The sequence below is a fragment of the Suricata suricatta genome, chromosome 8 (genome assembly GCF_006229205.1).
Source record: "Suricata suricatta isolate VVHF042 chromosome 8, meerkat_22Aug2017_6uvM2_HiC, whole genome shotgun sequence".
NCBI classification, from domain to species: domain Eukaryota; kingdom Metazoa; phylum Chordata; class Mammalia; order Carnivora; family Herpestidae; genus Suricata; species Suricata suricatta.
Genome location: NC_043707.1, coordinates 84,958,939 through 84,975,522, shown reverse-complemented (window position 1 = coordinate 84,975,522; position 16,584 = coordinate 84,958,939). Strand labels below are relative to the sequence as shown.

Below are 16,584 nucleotides of genomic sequence, written 5' to 3'. Positions count from 1 at the left end.
CTTCTTTCACTCAAGAAGGATGAGGTAGTTTCACTGGAATGAACACATAGAACAGGGTACTAGGGCAACCCACATTTGTTTCTACCAATAATCAGCTTACACCAATACCCAGGGACAAAGCTATCAAAGGATCTGACTACAAACAAAGACAATTCCTTGGTTGGCTGCCTGTATATTACACTAGAATCCACAGAAGGGAGGATGGACTAAATTGAGAATAATTTGTAAATGTGCTTTTGTATTGCAAATAAAAACTCTGGGATTATAACATGAATAGATATCATATTGAAAATGGGAAAATAGCATCTCAGATCTATGGTAAATCAATGGCAATCTGTACTGTACATGATTATGGAATATTAAAACAAAATGGTATAATCATCCAGTTAGCATAATGTGGTTGCATATTACATTGTGCTTTTATTTGACAAAGCTCGTCAAATAAGATATCAGCAAAACACATCACAATTATAAATAAAATATTCCTGACATGAGTTGTCATCAGGAAAAAAAGACAGGAACATTTCAGAACATTCAACTTTATTTTCCATTGACAAATGCAACATAAAAAACATACATTTATTAAATACACAGACTAGCTATGACTTGAATGCCATCAAAACTTTGATGTAGTTTTCATAGGCTCTTTTACTCTCCACAGCACTGAATACCAGCCTTTAAAATATACTGGAAGATATGTTTAACTATACTTAGTTCTCTCCAAAAAAACATTACAAAGAGATGACAAAAGTATACATTCCCACTTAATCAAGTGTGTAGGGATAGGATGCTGAGTAGGAGAGATGCAGAAACATACACTTTCTATACTGAGCTTTCCATTATTGATTAAAGTGCCAATGATTTCAGTTCTTACTTAAATATGCCACGTAAGTAGTACTTATACTCATTTATTGTAAACAGATGAAGATAATCAGTGCCTATTTCTAATTTGTCTGTGTAAAGAAATGTTCAATTTTACCTATTTGTACATAAACATTTGGTAAAAGAAGGAGAAAATAAAATATTTCATATAATTATATGAATAAATACGTATAAATATATAAACTTCATATATCTTTCATATATATATATATAGAAAGAAGAGAATTTAGCTGTCAGTGAAGACATAAATGAACTGAACACCTGCTCTTACAGAAAAGAATACTGGCCACTCTTTGTTTGTCTCACTGACACTCAACTGTCAGTTGAGACAATCAATTCTTTGATTCTGTGAAAGGGTCTAAAAGGATGAAGAATTTTAACAAGTTGGAAATGTACATTTCCTCCATGTCTTACATTTTCTACCCCACCCCCCTCCTCGCCTATTCCACATAAGTACCTTTTCAGTACCTTTACTGGAGTGTAAGTCATGTACATTTTTCTCTGCTTAACATTACAACTCTACACAAACTGAAAATATATCAAGAAACTATTTTAAAATAACTATTAAAGTTTGGTGATTGACTGCCTCTTGTCTGGATATCTGGTTCACTTTCATTAAAAGGCCACCATATTCTGTTTCTAAAGCAATTGACAAAAGAATTTAAGAGCTGCATTTGTGAAAATACCTTTAGAGGTGGAATCATCTCCCCAATGTTCAAAAAGCTTGAAAAGTCTGATTTTGTTCCTCATGATGATCTCTTTCCTTCCTACCTTTACTCCCATAATAACGTTTTACCATCAAAACAGACTTAGTAAAAAAACAGACTCAGATCCGTTTCATGTATTAGGGCAGAAGCATACTAAAAGTACAAAGCTGTTCTCTATCTCTTAAAAAACAATCCCAGTTTCACCAGCAGTAAATATCTGTTACTTTCTCTCTGCTGAGAAAATGAATAAACAAATTGGCAGCAAGGGGGTTAGGGTGCCAGGATCATTCTTAATGAAATAATATATAATCCAGTAAATATCTGGGTTGTTGACAATATGCAACTGATTGATTTAAAACTCCTGAAAATAATTTTCATTCTCAATGAAGAAAATGAGTGATATATAAATGAATATGGTGTATATCTGGTTGAGTTGTTTTTTTTTCTAAAGAATCAAAATATAGTCAGCTTATGGTATCATAATGTAATGGTTTACAGTTCACCTTGTATGAATTATAAACCTTTAAAAAGAATCTTTGTTTAAGGAATTATAAAATAGAGAATATATAAAGTAAAAATGCTGTGTTCTTTCATTCTTAAAAGAGTAGAGAACAGGGACAAGAGAGAAGGGACATATTAAGTAGTACGGAGTGACGATATCTTTCCATCTGACTTTAAAATGAATTGTTGATCTCCTTGTGAAACAAAAATTCTTTGATTCTAGACTTTGTAAAGTCTTTCAGAGATAGGTATAGTCTGTTTTCCCTTTTGTCACGTTGAGAGCAAGTTCACCCTGCACTACTCTTTTTATTGTCTTGAGTTTTATTCAAGGTGGGCTTAATCCAAAAAAGGCATTCAGAGAGGACAGTGAAAAATTTTACTCAATCACTGTAGATGCAAATTCCTTGTAACGTTGAAACTGAAACCTTCCTTCAGGTTTTGCGTCCCTCTCTCTCCCCAACTCTCTTTCCCCTTCCCCTCCCATGGTCCTCAATTAGGTTTCTCTTTTTAGACCTATGAGTGCAAATATGTGGTATCTGTCCAGGGAGGTGGTGGTAACAGAGGAGGGCACTTGTGGGGAAGAGCAGTGGGTATTATATGGAAACCAATTTGACAATAAACTATTAAAAAAATAAGAAACTGAAACCTTTTGGGCAGGAGCAATTCAGCTGAATATGAACTTTCTCATGAAACTTGTATCCATATAAATCCAATATAATGGAGTTTTAATTTTACAATTTTCCCTAATTCTCTGTTTCATGCTTCATGTGTAATCATTGCCTGTTCACTAGAACAGTTAGAATACCTAGCTGGTACAGTTTTTAACAAATGTGCATGTGCATTTTAGGCTGATTTTTCAAATTTTGTAAAATGGCTCTGTCAAAACCTATCTTAGAAACATCACAGATATGTGCCGCCTCTTATCAGAATTTTTTGCAACGCAGAACACAGTCCTCTGGACGTAGCCACAGTATTAAGTAGTCTTCATTTTTTTAAATGATATAATCTCATTCATTGAACAATTCTGCACTTTTATTTAAACCTCAATTTTAGCAGACTTTGAGACATTTGCAAGCACAAAACCAGCAATAAACAGTATCACTGCATATTTGGCATGATTGGTCGTCTAAACTTTTCACATGGGTAAATCATAAAAATTTTAGTTTTTCCATGTTAACCATTTATCTGTTTGTAGAAATAAATACTCTGCAGTCATTCTGTGTCACTCATCTTCTAGTATCTTGCTTTATTTCAAGAGAAGCTTTTGAGGATAAAGGATTAAAAAATAAGCAGGCAATATATATGCCTATAATTTCAAAGATCAAAATGTTTCTACTTTCTGTCTCTGGTTTAATCCCAATACCAAAGAACTATTAAGTGATTGTTGACATGAGAAGATTGAAAGCTAATCATAAATTAGGAGTCAAAACCAACAAAAATATGAAAAGTATCAATAAATAAAAGGTCTAATTCATTCGAAAATCCATTATTAGAATATTGCCACAGATTTACCACCTTTCAAGAATACTGATTTGTCAGTTTCTAGTCAGCCCCTTACTCAGTATCAGCATGGCCCCGGGGTCTTTTAAAGTTAGTTACAGCGAACTTTACATGAATTTACTCAATTTTATTCTATAACATGGTTAAGAGATCTTTTATGCAATAAAGAAGTGTTAAGTAGAAATATATGTTCACTTTTTGATTCAGTCATTTAAATCTGTCATGATTAAACACATTTAACTTGGAATATCTTGATATACAGCATTAGGTAAATTTGGTAAATCTTAACACATTTTGTTTCTTCCATTTAAATAGTTTTAAGATAGCCACCACATTGATTTTCTTTGAAAAGTAAAATATTCTTACCGGATAGCATGTCATCATTTTCTTCTATGACACAGCATGATGTATAACTCATCGTTTAGGAAATCAGCACTGCTTTGTAAAATCTACAAGAGCCGATTACACATATATTTCTACATTGCACTGTCACTTCCCATGTAGTTTCCTAGGCCTCTATTTTTTTTTTAACCAATACTGTCAAGTTAGGAATTGTCATAATTTATGCACACATTTTCTTTTCCTGCTCAGATATACACATAGATCAATTAAGTATATGAGAATGAATTTAAAGGCCAATAAACAAATTTGGAAACATGATTCTTCTCTAGTGACTTTAGACGTCTGTCTCCTAACCACACCTAGGGCCTCTGCACAGCATCTCTGAAATCTAGCCTCAGCTCTCATCCAAAGGCTGAAATCATTTGGGCCTTACATTTCTTATCTGGTTTTCTCTGGATAAACAAATGGCTGCCTAGATAACAAAACACACACCATTTACATAAGTTTTCCTTCTCCACCTCCTTTTCAACCTTGTTCAAAAGCTGCCATTTGTATCACTGAACAGATATTTATTTTGTCATTAAGGATAAGTTCCAGGCTGTTTTGTCTTTATGTATTTCTGTGCTTTGATGAAAAGTGGTATTTCTTTGACAGTAATCTCCATTATCATTTGGAAGTATCAGCCTCTTAAATTATTAATACAAATAAAGCACTTTTTTGTACAGCAATATGATACTACACATTTGAAGATAAATTCATATTTCTGTAATTACATAGGCAGAGGTCATTCAGTTTATCGGTTTACAGGACTGTAATGACATGAAGCGCTTCAGTCATATGGTAGGTGCCTCACTGATATGCACTGAGTTTTCCCAGATATTTATTCATTTATTCACTGAGTACATACTGAACATTTTCTATATTTCAAGTGTTGTACTAGGTGATGGAAGGAACAACCCAATGACACTCATAACAGTTAAATTTATAGTGTGTGTGTGTGTGTGTGTGTGTGTGTGTGTGTGTGTGTGTGTCTGATTATAACCCCGGACCGGACGACCATTCAAGATGTAAAGCTTCTCCTTTACTATAAGGTCATTTAAGTGCACTTTTCTTTTCTTGCAAAAGGAGATAGTTTTGTCTAATTCTCCATGAGGTGACCTGTGACCTGTGGGATAACCCAATATCTATAGCATGGAGAGATTTTATAATGGGGCCTTAGATTTAGGTTATTTATCATTATTTTTTTTCTAAAATGTAGGCTAGTACAGCCATCATGAATTACATAGGCACTCTCAGTAGATCTTGTTTTCTCACTCGGTGTGACATGGTGATTTAAACTGATTACTCCTGACTGACCTGGGGTGGTTTACATATTAACCTAATACATATATTGTACCTGTTGAAATCAATTCTTCTTCAAACACCTATTAAACACAGGAGAAAAAGTGGTACTATAAAGACGTATAAAATATATCTCAAGTTTTCTAAAACTAGGAATGCAAAAAGGTGAGTTGTAAATTAAAATCTTCATGAGGAATATTAATGAGTTTGTAAAATGAATGCTCCAAAGAATACAAAGAGCATTTTGTGTGGGTCTAATTTAAAAGATTCTTGTGTTTGTTGGGGAGATTCCTTTTTTAAGGGCAACTCTCAAAACTTAATGTGCTCGTCGACTTGTGCCAAAAAGATATCAAGCTCAGCCGTCAAGGTTTGTACACATGTAGACTATAAGAAAAACATATTGTTAATAAATATTTAGGCAAAGAACAGAGAAAGTGCTGTGAGGTGTCAACCTTATACATATTCTTATTCTATAAATAGGCCAAAGTCTTTATGGAACCTTCAAAATATATATATTTGTCCTAGACTCAGAGTGAGTATTCAGATATCCAAAAGACTAGAGAATACTTTTTGTGGAAAAATCAAGGGAGATAATTAAGCACAGTACCTCTATTTAGTTCTCCAACCAGTTCTTGAATAGCATTTTGAAAAACCTGCTACATTGACTCTCAAGATCAGATTCATGACTCTTATCCAGGCTTGTAGGAATTAAAAATGCATTCACAAAGAAGAATATTTGTAATTTGGATAGTCACAAATCCTGCCATATTTGAAATCAATGGAATTGGCTCTTATTTAGATAATGAGTAAACCTAATTACCAATGCAACCAGAACTTAAACTTTATAAGTTCAGCAGATAATTTATATATTGAGCAATATTGACATCAGTACCACCGAATATTGTATACATTATACTTTTTTATCCTATTGCAACTTTTTAAAAAAACGTATGTGGAAAAGAGTGACATAGAGAGAAAGAAAGAGAATATAGAAGACCACGGTCTTTGCTTATCTGTGATGATCTGTGCATTCAACCCCCCACCTACTCAGTATACTGGAATCTTAACTTTCCCTACCCCATCCCCACCATGGACCAAGATCATTTATAAAAAATGTTTTCGTCTCATAAATAATCACATTTTCAGCTACAAGTGGCAGAGACCCCAAAACATTAGCCTGTTGTTACTATATTTTCCTTTGTTTGTATTTCAATACTTTTGGCACATAGGGGATTATCTATGCTTCTGAGACCGTTTAGCCTTGTATCAAAATTCTCCTTCGATGTATGAACAGTGGCATGCTAGAGATGCCTAAATTCACAGTAAGGTTTTAGGGCTATTTGCTGCCAAAAGCTGTGAACATGCAAGTTGATTAGGTGTTCTCTTTCATGCTCCTGTCTGTATTATTTCATTGGATAATGAAATAGGCTGCCCTTTCTGTCCATCATTAGAGCAGCTGGAGACAGCATTTGCTACCTGGCAAAACTTTCGAAGAAGGATCTTTCTTAGCAGCAGATAAACCCAGGGATCCAAGATCTGGTTCAGTGATGCCAGGCGAACCGCTATTAAGAAGAAGTTGCATTCTTTCAGCTTTTCAGTGTGTGTCTTGCAGTGCTCAACTGATGTCTGATTGAAGATCATTTTCAACATCATTATCTAAGAAAGAGGGACAGATAATTGTTCCAAAGATTAACAAGGTCACATGCATCTCCCCTGCACAATACTTTGCACATAACTTACAGAAAATTGGTTGTCAGACTGAAATGATTAGTTCAGGCAAATTTTATATTCACAGGACCCAGTCGTGAATGAATATGACATTCCTACAGGGTTATTCACAATAGCAAAAAACCCAGAAACAACCCAAACACAGGTTCACATTAGCAGACAAAGAAAGGTACTGACTTTATAACTGGCTCCTGAATACATCTTTCTTTTTTTTTAATTTTTTTTAACACTTACTCATTTTTTGAGAAAGAGAGTGAGAGTGAGAGTGGGGGTGGGGCAGAGAGAGAAGGAGACACACAATCAGAAGCAGGTTCCAGGCACTGAGCTGCCAGCACAGAGCCTGACGCAGGGCTCAAACCCACAAGCGGTGAGATTATGACCTGAGCCGAAGTCGGATGCTTAACCAACTGAGCCACCCAGGAACCTCCTGAATTCACCTTTCTAATTGTGCTGCATCACTCTTAAGCACTTGAAATGTGGCTAGAAAAAACTGAGACCTTGGAATATGTAATGATTATATGAGATGATAATATTTTTGATATCTTGTCAAATAAAATATATTAATAAACTCATCACTTTTATTTTTTTACTTTCTAAAAATGTCACTACTAGAAAATTTAAAATTATATATGAGGTTTATATTTGTTGCTCACAGTCCGTTCTATTGGACCCAACACTCTCTTGTGGGGCCCACACTTATTTGGATGTCTGTCCTTAGGTCACATATCTCAATTCAAATCTACATCTCTGAACATCTAAAACACCCTGGACCACAAACCCACAATCCCAGCAATGGCACTTGCAAATTATACAGTCATGTCCCTTATTTTTGAATCTTTCTTTTGTCTCATCATCTTCAGTGACCTTTGCTCTAGTTCCAACCCCATCCTACTTCAGCTCCTTCTGTCATCTGAACTATGGTAATGACAGATACCCAAATGGTGCACACTGATGTCAGCACATGACAGATTCAGCATCTTAACTAAATTCCAGCTCTGAGCACACCCTCACCAGTTATAAAAACTTAAACTTGGTCTTATTGGACAAAATTGATGCACAGATTCTTAAACCAATCACTGGCAAAAGAGATAGAAATTTCTATCTTGTTTATAGGGCAAATTCATCCCCTGGGGCTTAAATTATGGTTCTTGACCACACTACCATCTAATAACTGAGCAGAATTGTGATTATCTAAGCAAATAAGAAGAAGGGGTAATGGGTAGACAACACACAGATAGTCATATATTCTTACTCTGTAATTTCTCTCAAAGGAATTTTTTCCAAGGGATTTATTCAATAAAAGCAAAAACAGGTGTATAAATAAGTCAGTGTTTAGTGAAGCATTATCTCTATTAGTAAGAAACTAAACACATAGATCTCTAATATCAGGAGTAAAGTTTAATAAAATATTGCTTATTTGTATAATAGTATACCTAAGAATTAGGTGAAAACAGAATGTAAAGTATTTTACGTATATAAAGATATATCATTATTATAATTAAATTCTGTTAAATACATAGACTTGTGGAAGGCAATGGAATTATTACTATTAAACAATAATTTACCATTAAATAATCATTGAATTATTTTAAAAGTTGTATGTACATAAAAACATTTCAAACAACTTATGAAAGTCTTTTATTTAAAGGAAGTTGATTATAATTATAACATGAATTATTATACATCAAATTGAAAAAATAAGTAAAATATTTATCCAAGGGGCACAGACAGGTGTGCTGTTTCAAAGGGGCACATGCATCCCAATGTTTATAGCAGCTCTATCAACAATAGCCAGAGTATGGAAAGAGCCCAAATGTCCATCGATGGATGAATGGATAAAGAAGATGTGCTATGTGTACATATATATACATGGAGTATTACTCAACAATAAAAAAGAATGAAATCTTGCCATTTGCAACTATGTGGATGGAACTATAGGGTATCATGCTAAGCTAAATTAGTCAGAGAAAAACAAATATCATATGTCTTCACTCACATGTGGAGTTTAAGACACAAAACAGATGAACATAGAGTAAGGAAGCAAAAATAATATAAAAACATGGTGAAGGACAGAACATAAAACACTTTTAAATATGGAGAACAAACAGAGGGTGGCTGGAGGGTTGTGGGGGGGGATGGGCTAAATGGGCAAGGGGGATTAAGGAATCTACTTCTGAAATCATTGTTGCACCATATGCTAACTAATTTGGATGTAAATTAAACAATAAATAAATTTTAAAAAGATTATAAACTAAACTAAACTGAAATAAAGTAAAGTAAATAAGTCTAACTCAATATCTTCTGATGCTGGCTCATAGTCTTGTGAACTGAAGGCTACCTCTCACTGCGCACACAGGTGGCCCCAAAAGATATCTGTGTCCCAGTCCCTGAACCTGTGAATATGTTATCACACATGACCAAAGGACTTTGCAGATGTGATTCATGATAAGGGTTTTGAGATGGGGAGATTCTCCTGGATTATCTGGATGTGCTCAGTGTAATCACCAGTCCTTAAAACCTGAGAACTGTATCCAGCTGTGGGGAGAGGGAGATGTGTGTACAGAATTGTCTGAGAGATACAACATGGCCAGTTTTGAACACAGAGGAAGGGAGCCAGGAGGTGAGTTAGGGAATGGAGACAGCTTCTAGAAACTGAAAAAGGTAAGGACATAAGTCTCTGATCTCCTTCAGAGCTTCTAGAAAGGAATGCAGTTCCATGGACACCTTGGGATTGACCCAGTGAGACTCATGTCAGGCTTCTAACAAACAGAATTGTAAGAGAAATCGGTCTTGTTTTAAGCCTCTAAGTGTATACTAATTTGTTAGAGAACTGCAGTAGAAAACTAATACACCCACTGAGTGAGCTCTCAACAGATGTGGAGGAGGGATGGGTGGAAGTTGCTTGAAAATGATTTACTGTCTCTCATAGATAAAACATCTCAGCAAGCTTGTTTGCTTTGTTCACTTTTCTTTTTTTTTTATATAATAGTTTATTGTCAAATTGGTTTCCATATAACACCCAGTGCTTCTCCCCACAAGTGCCCCCCACCATGACCATCACCCCCTTCCCCCCTCCCTCTCCCCCTTCAGTCCAAGGTTCATTTTCAGTATTCAATAGTCTCTCATGATTTGTGTCCCTCACTCTCCCCAGCTCTCTTTCCCCTTCCCCTCCCTGTGGTCCTCTGTTAGGTTTGTCCTGTTGGACCTATGAGTGCAAACATATGGTATCTGTCCTTTTCCACCTTACTTATTTCACTTAGCATCACACCCTCGAGGTCCATCCACTTTGCTACAAATGGCCAGATTTCATTCTTTCTCATTGCCATGTAATACTCCATTGTATATATATACCACATCTTCTTGATCCATTCATCAGGTGATGGACATTTAGATTCACTTTTCTTATGAAACTTATTTTTAACATACAGTAAAAGTAAACTTTATCCTAACTCTTATTTAAATTATCTCAATTTCTAAGTTTGCAACATGTAAAAATGAATTATTATTATTCTATTAGAGTTCAATGTGTTTGATTAAAAGGCATAAAATTATATTTTCAATTAGATTGCTGTTAAAGAAAACATATGCCTATTAATTCTTTTTTCTCCCTTTTATAACTATTAGAAAGGTTCTATCTAGCTTTTTTAAGCCCTCGCCTCATCCAATAATTAAATATACTTGACCACCAATCATCTTTCAGGAAGTGCTCTGGGCCTGGTCTAGAATGATCTAAAAACTCACTTCAATTACATTTTCATTTTTTAATATAAAATTAAATATATCTTAATATAAAATATTTCTAATATAAAATTGAAATTGTCCAACTTCTTATAATCAGGAAAATTTACAAAATTACTAATTAAAATGGGATTTCAGTCATTTTATACAGCCTTCCTTGATAATTTTAAGATTTTATGGGGCTTATAATTTTAAATTATTATTAGACTATTACAGGTTTCATATGCCTTACATCGGTTAGTCCTCTGTAATTTCCTATAATTTACTATGGACAATGCAGTGATTATGAAATTATGAAACCAAGCTCTGTAAGCAATAGCTGGCTCATGGGGATAGACACTCTAGCTTTTCCCAGAAATCATGAGATGTGCAATATGACAATAACTACAATTAGAGGCAGTAAGCATGATACTGTCATTTCCAAATGGCAGCAGGGATGGAAGTAGACTCCCAAATCCATCTAATTTTGAGCACAAATGCAAATTAACATCCATCTGTTGATTTCCCTGTATTCAAGGAGCTAAACAGTGATTACAATTTTTGCAAATATTTTTCAGACATTCAGACTTTGGAAGAAAACCTTCGGCATGAATATGTAGATTTCTAGTAGAATTCATTTTTCCTATGGGTCCAATTCAATTCCTTACAAGGAAAAAGGGACAAATAAAAAACAGGATGCTTGGACAGCACAGAGCCTACTTTTTTGGCAAATGAATGGATAATCTGCAAGATTCCTCTGTTTGAACAGCCTCTTGGAACGATCTGGTCAAGGGAGCAGTTAAGACTAATTCCGGGTGTCCTGAGCGCTGCTTTTCTGTCAGCGTCTTCCCCAGGCTCCACGTGACTCCCCCAGGCCTCGTGCCTCTCCCTGGCTGTCAGCAGGAAGAGAGGGCTCTTTTCATGCCTGTGATAACCAGGAACACAACTAAATCCGTGTCCCCTAAATTCTCCATCCCTGCCTCGGTTCAAAGGCAAGTACTTTGCTCCACCTAAAGGAAAAAAGTCTCTTTCCCAGTGATAATGATCTTATCAATGTGTAAAGCACTACTCAAGGAGAATGTTCTTACTATGCTGAATTTGGATTTGGTTTTACTGCAGCCGGGATTTATAACTACACCTTTAAAGATCTTTGGCACTTCATTTCTTGATTCAAAAATGCCTTGGGCTACAGGTCATAAATATCTGTTGAAGATGAAAATTAAGTTGTAGGGGAGGGAATAAAATTGTATGAGAGAACTTTCCTCACAGCCAATTTTTACCTCTGATGTTTTGTTTTTCAGAATCCTCCGTTGTTAGGCTATGGAGGATAACCTGCTCTACTGGAAATTCCCTCTATCATTTAATAAATGTCCTACATTATAATACAGTGAAACCAGTCTGGGCCCTTTAAATCACTTAATTACATAATTTGAAGGATTATCATGGGAAGAAGCTTCCCTGGAGATTTAAGAAATAATTGCAGACTTTCCAGTCTGGTTACAACTCTGTTCTCCAGTTGCCAAATCACCTCAGCATTCTAGACTCTACTGTTTCAGAAGCTTCTCCTGCCTTATCTAATCTGAAAACTGAAAATAAACAGCTCATAAACATTAAAAAAGCTACTAGAAGTCATGCTATTTCATCTTTACTATTATGTAATTTTATAAAATTTTCAAAATAATGATGAATGAAGAATCAGAAGAAATAAATCCTACTGCTGGCCCTGACACCATGTGTGATTTTAGGAAAGCCATTTACTCTCTATGTTTTAAAAACTCACTAGGAAACCAAAGGGCTGGCCCGGAAGGCCTCCTACATATACCTCCCTGGTTAAGTTTTTTCTTAGGAGTTCTGCAGCAGAGCTGGAACACGAATAAAGAGTTAATAAAGAGTCTTTTGGAAAACAGAGGAGAGAGGAAAACTACAGTTAGAAAATGGACAACTGGAATAGTACAAGGGACTAGATTCATAAAACTTTAGGGGAAGATATTTTTAGAAGTAACTGACTCTGGCAAACACACTGACCAAGAGTTAGAAACCCACCATGAATCTGACTCAGCTCTGTGTCTAGGTTGGGGACCAGTTACCTAACTTTGGATCTTAGGTTCTCCTTTCTCTAAACATGATCAATACACACTTACTGAATATCTTCTCCATCTGTAATGCAGTTGCAAAAATTAAAATGAGATGAGAATAATTAAGGTCTTTGATTTACAAAGAACACCTCTTCCCACGCCCCAGGCTATTGCACTACTGCGTGGGCTTCCCGAAGAGAACTCGCTGTCAGGGATGGAGAGTGGATACCTGAGGAATACTAGGAAAAGAATGCATTATCTATATGTCTGCTCTCCTTAAATTTCTGCCTGAGTTTTTTTTTTTTTTAAAGAAAAAAACCCTGGAATTTGAACTTCAAAGGTGTTTGGTAATGCAGAACCATTAACAAATCACTCACAGGAAGACCTCCGAATCCTGAAGAAGCCTGAATCCTGCCACCACTTTATTTGGTATCTAAGAATTACCATTTACTTTCAAGCTGTATGAATTGTAAATTCTGTGTGATTTGGCTCAGTATAGCCCATTGTATATGTTATGTCTAGATAAATACCTTTAGAGCAGTCAAAACATGTCGGTAACTAAGTAAGTATTCAAATTCTGGCCAAAAAAGGAAAAGCAAAATCTACACTATAAAAGTATTTATTCCTTGGACTATAGATGATAAATTAACTTTGTGATACACATGTCAGAAGAGCTATCTTCATTACATTTCAAACCTTTACATCTTAGTCATCAAGAGAAAATCTAGAAAATATGTCTTTGTCAGGGATTAAAAAATATTCATCCTTGCAAATATTGAGATTTAAAATAGTTTTCTTTTTTCTGCATTTAAACTCAGAATTGCTTAATATTTAATTGCTTAAATAGTTGCATTTAAACTCAGAATCCCATCATCCACTCAGAGAACCACAGTATTAGTGACAGTATGGTGAAAGTAGCTATACTTGTAGTGGGCATTGTGTGTCAACTATACTAAGTTTTTTTTAAGGAGTAGTTAACTGATTAAAGAATGATTCAGAGATGTGGACTAAGTTTTATGTGCAGGGATATTTACCTCAAAAGAAAATTAGGAAAACTTAAAAGGCCAGCAGTAAGGCACAGTTTAAAGTATGTGATATCCACTCATTTGCATAATATATATGAGATATGCATAATATATATGTATTTCAATGCTGCCATTTAAAATGATGTTTTTGAAAAATATTTAATAACATGAGGAAGTATTCAGGATGTTAAAAGTAAAAACAAATGTTTATTACACAGTATAACTGAATTTTCAAAACATCTCCAGGTGGTGGGGCTCCTGGGTGGCTCAGTCGGTTAAATGTCCAACTTTGGCTCAGGTCATCATCATCCTGTAGTCTGTGAGTTTGGGTCCCTTGTTGGGCTTTGTGCTGACAGTTCAGAGCCTGGAACCTGCTTCAGATTCTGTGTCTCCCTATCTCGCTGCCCCTCCCCGATTCATGCTCTGTTTCTGTCTCTCAAAATATATAAGTGTTAAAAAATAAACCAATTTGACAATAAATAAAAGAACCAAAAAAAGTTAAAAAAATTCAAAAAGAGATGAATTTTAAGTAAAGAATTCTTTTTATCATTAATTTCACACCAGTCCTAAACAGACCTATTTATCTCTTCTTTGATGTTCTGACATAAAAATAAACGGAAATAATTTAAAAAATAAATAAATAAATAAACATCTCCAGGTGGGAATTAGGAAAAATTTCTATTTTCTTTGCTATTCTTTTCTCTCTTTTCCAAATTCTCCACAATAAATGTGTTATTTGCACACTTATGAAAAAGCATTGAATTTAGAATAGTTGGAAGCTTCTGTATAAATAATAACCTATTAAGTTATTTATTGTTAAGTTGTTAGTGTCACAATCCATCCTGGAACCACCACATTGTCATTTCAGTTTGAATTCTTAGGTGGTCGATACGTGCGTAATTTAACAACTAATAGGTAAACAGTGTGGCACTCTATAATTGATCAAAACATTTAACTTAATCATCAAATTCATTATGGCTTATTAGAGGGAATGTGATGTTTAGTGGTCAATTACTGGCTTCTGTGATTCATGGACAGCACATGTAAACACACTCCTCCTTGTGCCACTGCCTGTATGTGATGCAGGCTGACTGTGGTTCTAACCTGATATGATAAATTCTCATTTAACTTTATCTCATGTCAGAATGACACTCTCTTCTAGATCTATGCTGTGAGAGGATTTCATCTCACAGGGGGATCCACACAGACACATCTTGTACTTGGGATGAACACTGGGTGAATATGGGCATACTGGGGTCTTTCTGAATTCATGGTCCCCAAACTTACCTCACTCCCTAGTCACCTCTCTCTCTCTCTCTCTCTGTCTCTCTCTCTCTCTCTCTCTCATTCACCACAGTGAATGAGAGTCATTCTGTGAAACAGAATCATTCACACATTTTCCACTGTCCTTCACCTTCAGAGGAAACAAACCCTTTGGGGGCCTTTAATCTTCTTGCACCAAGTTCAGCATCTTTTGCTAATCATTCCTCCTTTCCTCTCCTTCAAACAGAAGAGGTATCCTATCTCCTACCTAAGACTGATGCTCTATCTGTGCCCTGGAGCGTATTCATCATGAATGTCAAAGGTCTTACTTTTTCAATGATCTCTTTCTTCTTTTATCTTTAACTTTTGACTTTTTCCCAGTATCATATTAACATATCTAAATTTCTCCTACCTTGAGAAAATAAAACTGTCTATAGAATTCTCACTTCCCTACATATTACTGCCCCAGAAGTTACAGCGAACTTCTTAAAAGAGTTGTCTATCTTCCTTACCTTTATTCTTAAACCTACTATAGCCTGGCTCACAAATACTCAAGAAGTGCTGTTCCCAAGGCCACCAACAAGGCTTCAACATCCACCAGACACTTACAAGTCTTTCTTGAAACATTCTCTTCCCTAAAATTCGGGTTGCCAAATGTACAGGTTGGCATTTCCCCAATAGGCCCAAATATTCAAGTTGCCGTTTGATTTGATTTTCTTACTAATTTTCCTGACACCTCTCTGGGTGATCCTTTGCAGTCTCTTTTATGGCTTCTGTTTCCCTACCCCTCCTGAAAATGTTAGCATTTCGGGGTCCTATCTTAAATAATGGGAGGTTGCCTCTGCTTCATGCTGTGCATAAACTCAGTGGGTGACCTCTTCTACCCCGATGACTTCAAAATCCATCTATGTGCTATAGGCTATACCTCTTCTCTGAGCTCCCAACAGATTAATTTATCTGACTGTAGCACAGCTCTCCCTAGACGTTTTATATCAAACCCAACAGGCTCAAAAGTAATATTATTATCTTCTTCAAAGCTGCTTCTCCACCAATCTTCATTTCAGTGAACCCAATTCCTTAAACCAGAAACCTAAGAGTTATCCATGATCTTGATTCATTCCTCTCTGTTTCTCTCTCTTCTTTCTGTTTCTCTCCCCATTCCACCTTATTATCGATACCTCACATCCAATCACAAAGTCTCCCATTAACTTCCTAATATTTGTTTACCCTATCACTTCTCTCATCTTCATTCCCATTGACCCTAAACCAAGACCACCACCATCTCTTGTCTGAACTACGACAATAGTCTATTACATGATTTGTTAGCCCATTCTGAGCCCCTCCATGTTGCTTACACAGGATGCACCTAAAATGGAAATTTTACTGTTACTTCTCTTTGGAAAGTTCTTCAGTGGCAAAGTGTAAAGTCTTTAAATGAACATTCAAGACTCATCACCACTCAGCCCATGCTGAGTTCACATCGCCATTCTTTCCTTACCCTCA

At 35.5% G+C, this 16,584-nt stretch overlaps 1 protein-coding gene across 3 annotated transcripts in view; it reads right to left on the bottom strand.

Annotated features, from left to right (window-relative positions):
* PTGER3 (prostaglandin E receptor 3) overlaps positions 1-16,584 on the bottom strand; it is a 172,196-nt gene that overhangs the window by 133,126 nt on the left and 22,486 nt on the right. For all 3 annotated transcript variants that reach the window (XM_029947697.1, XM_029947700.1, XM_029947698.1), the window contains exon 2: positions 6,750-6,929. In XM_029947697.1, the coding sequence (XP_029803557.1) occupies positions 6,750-6,929 (180 nt within the window). The remainder of the gene's footprint in view (positions 1-6,749; positions 6,930-16,584) is intronic.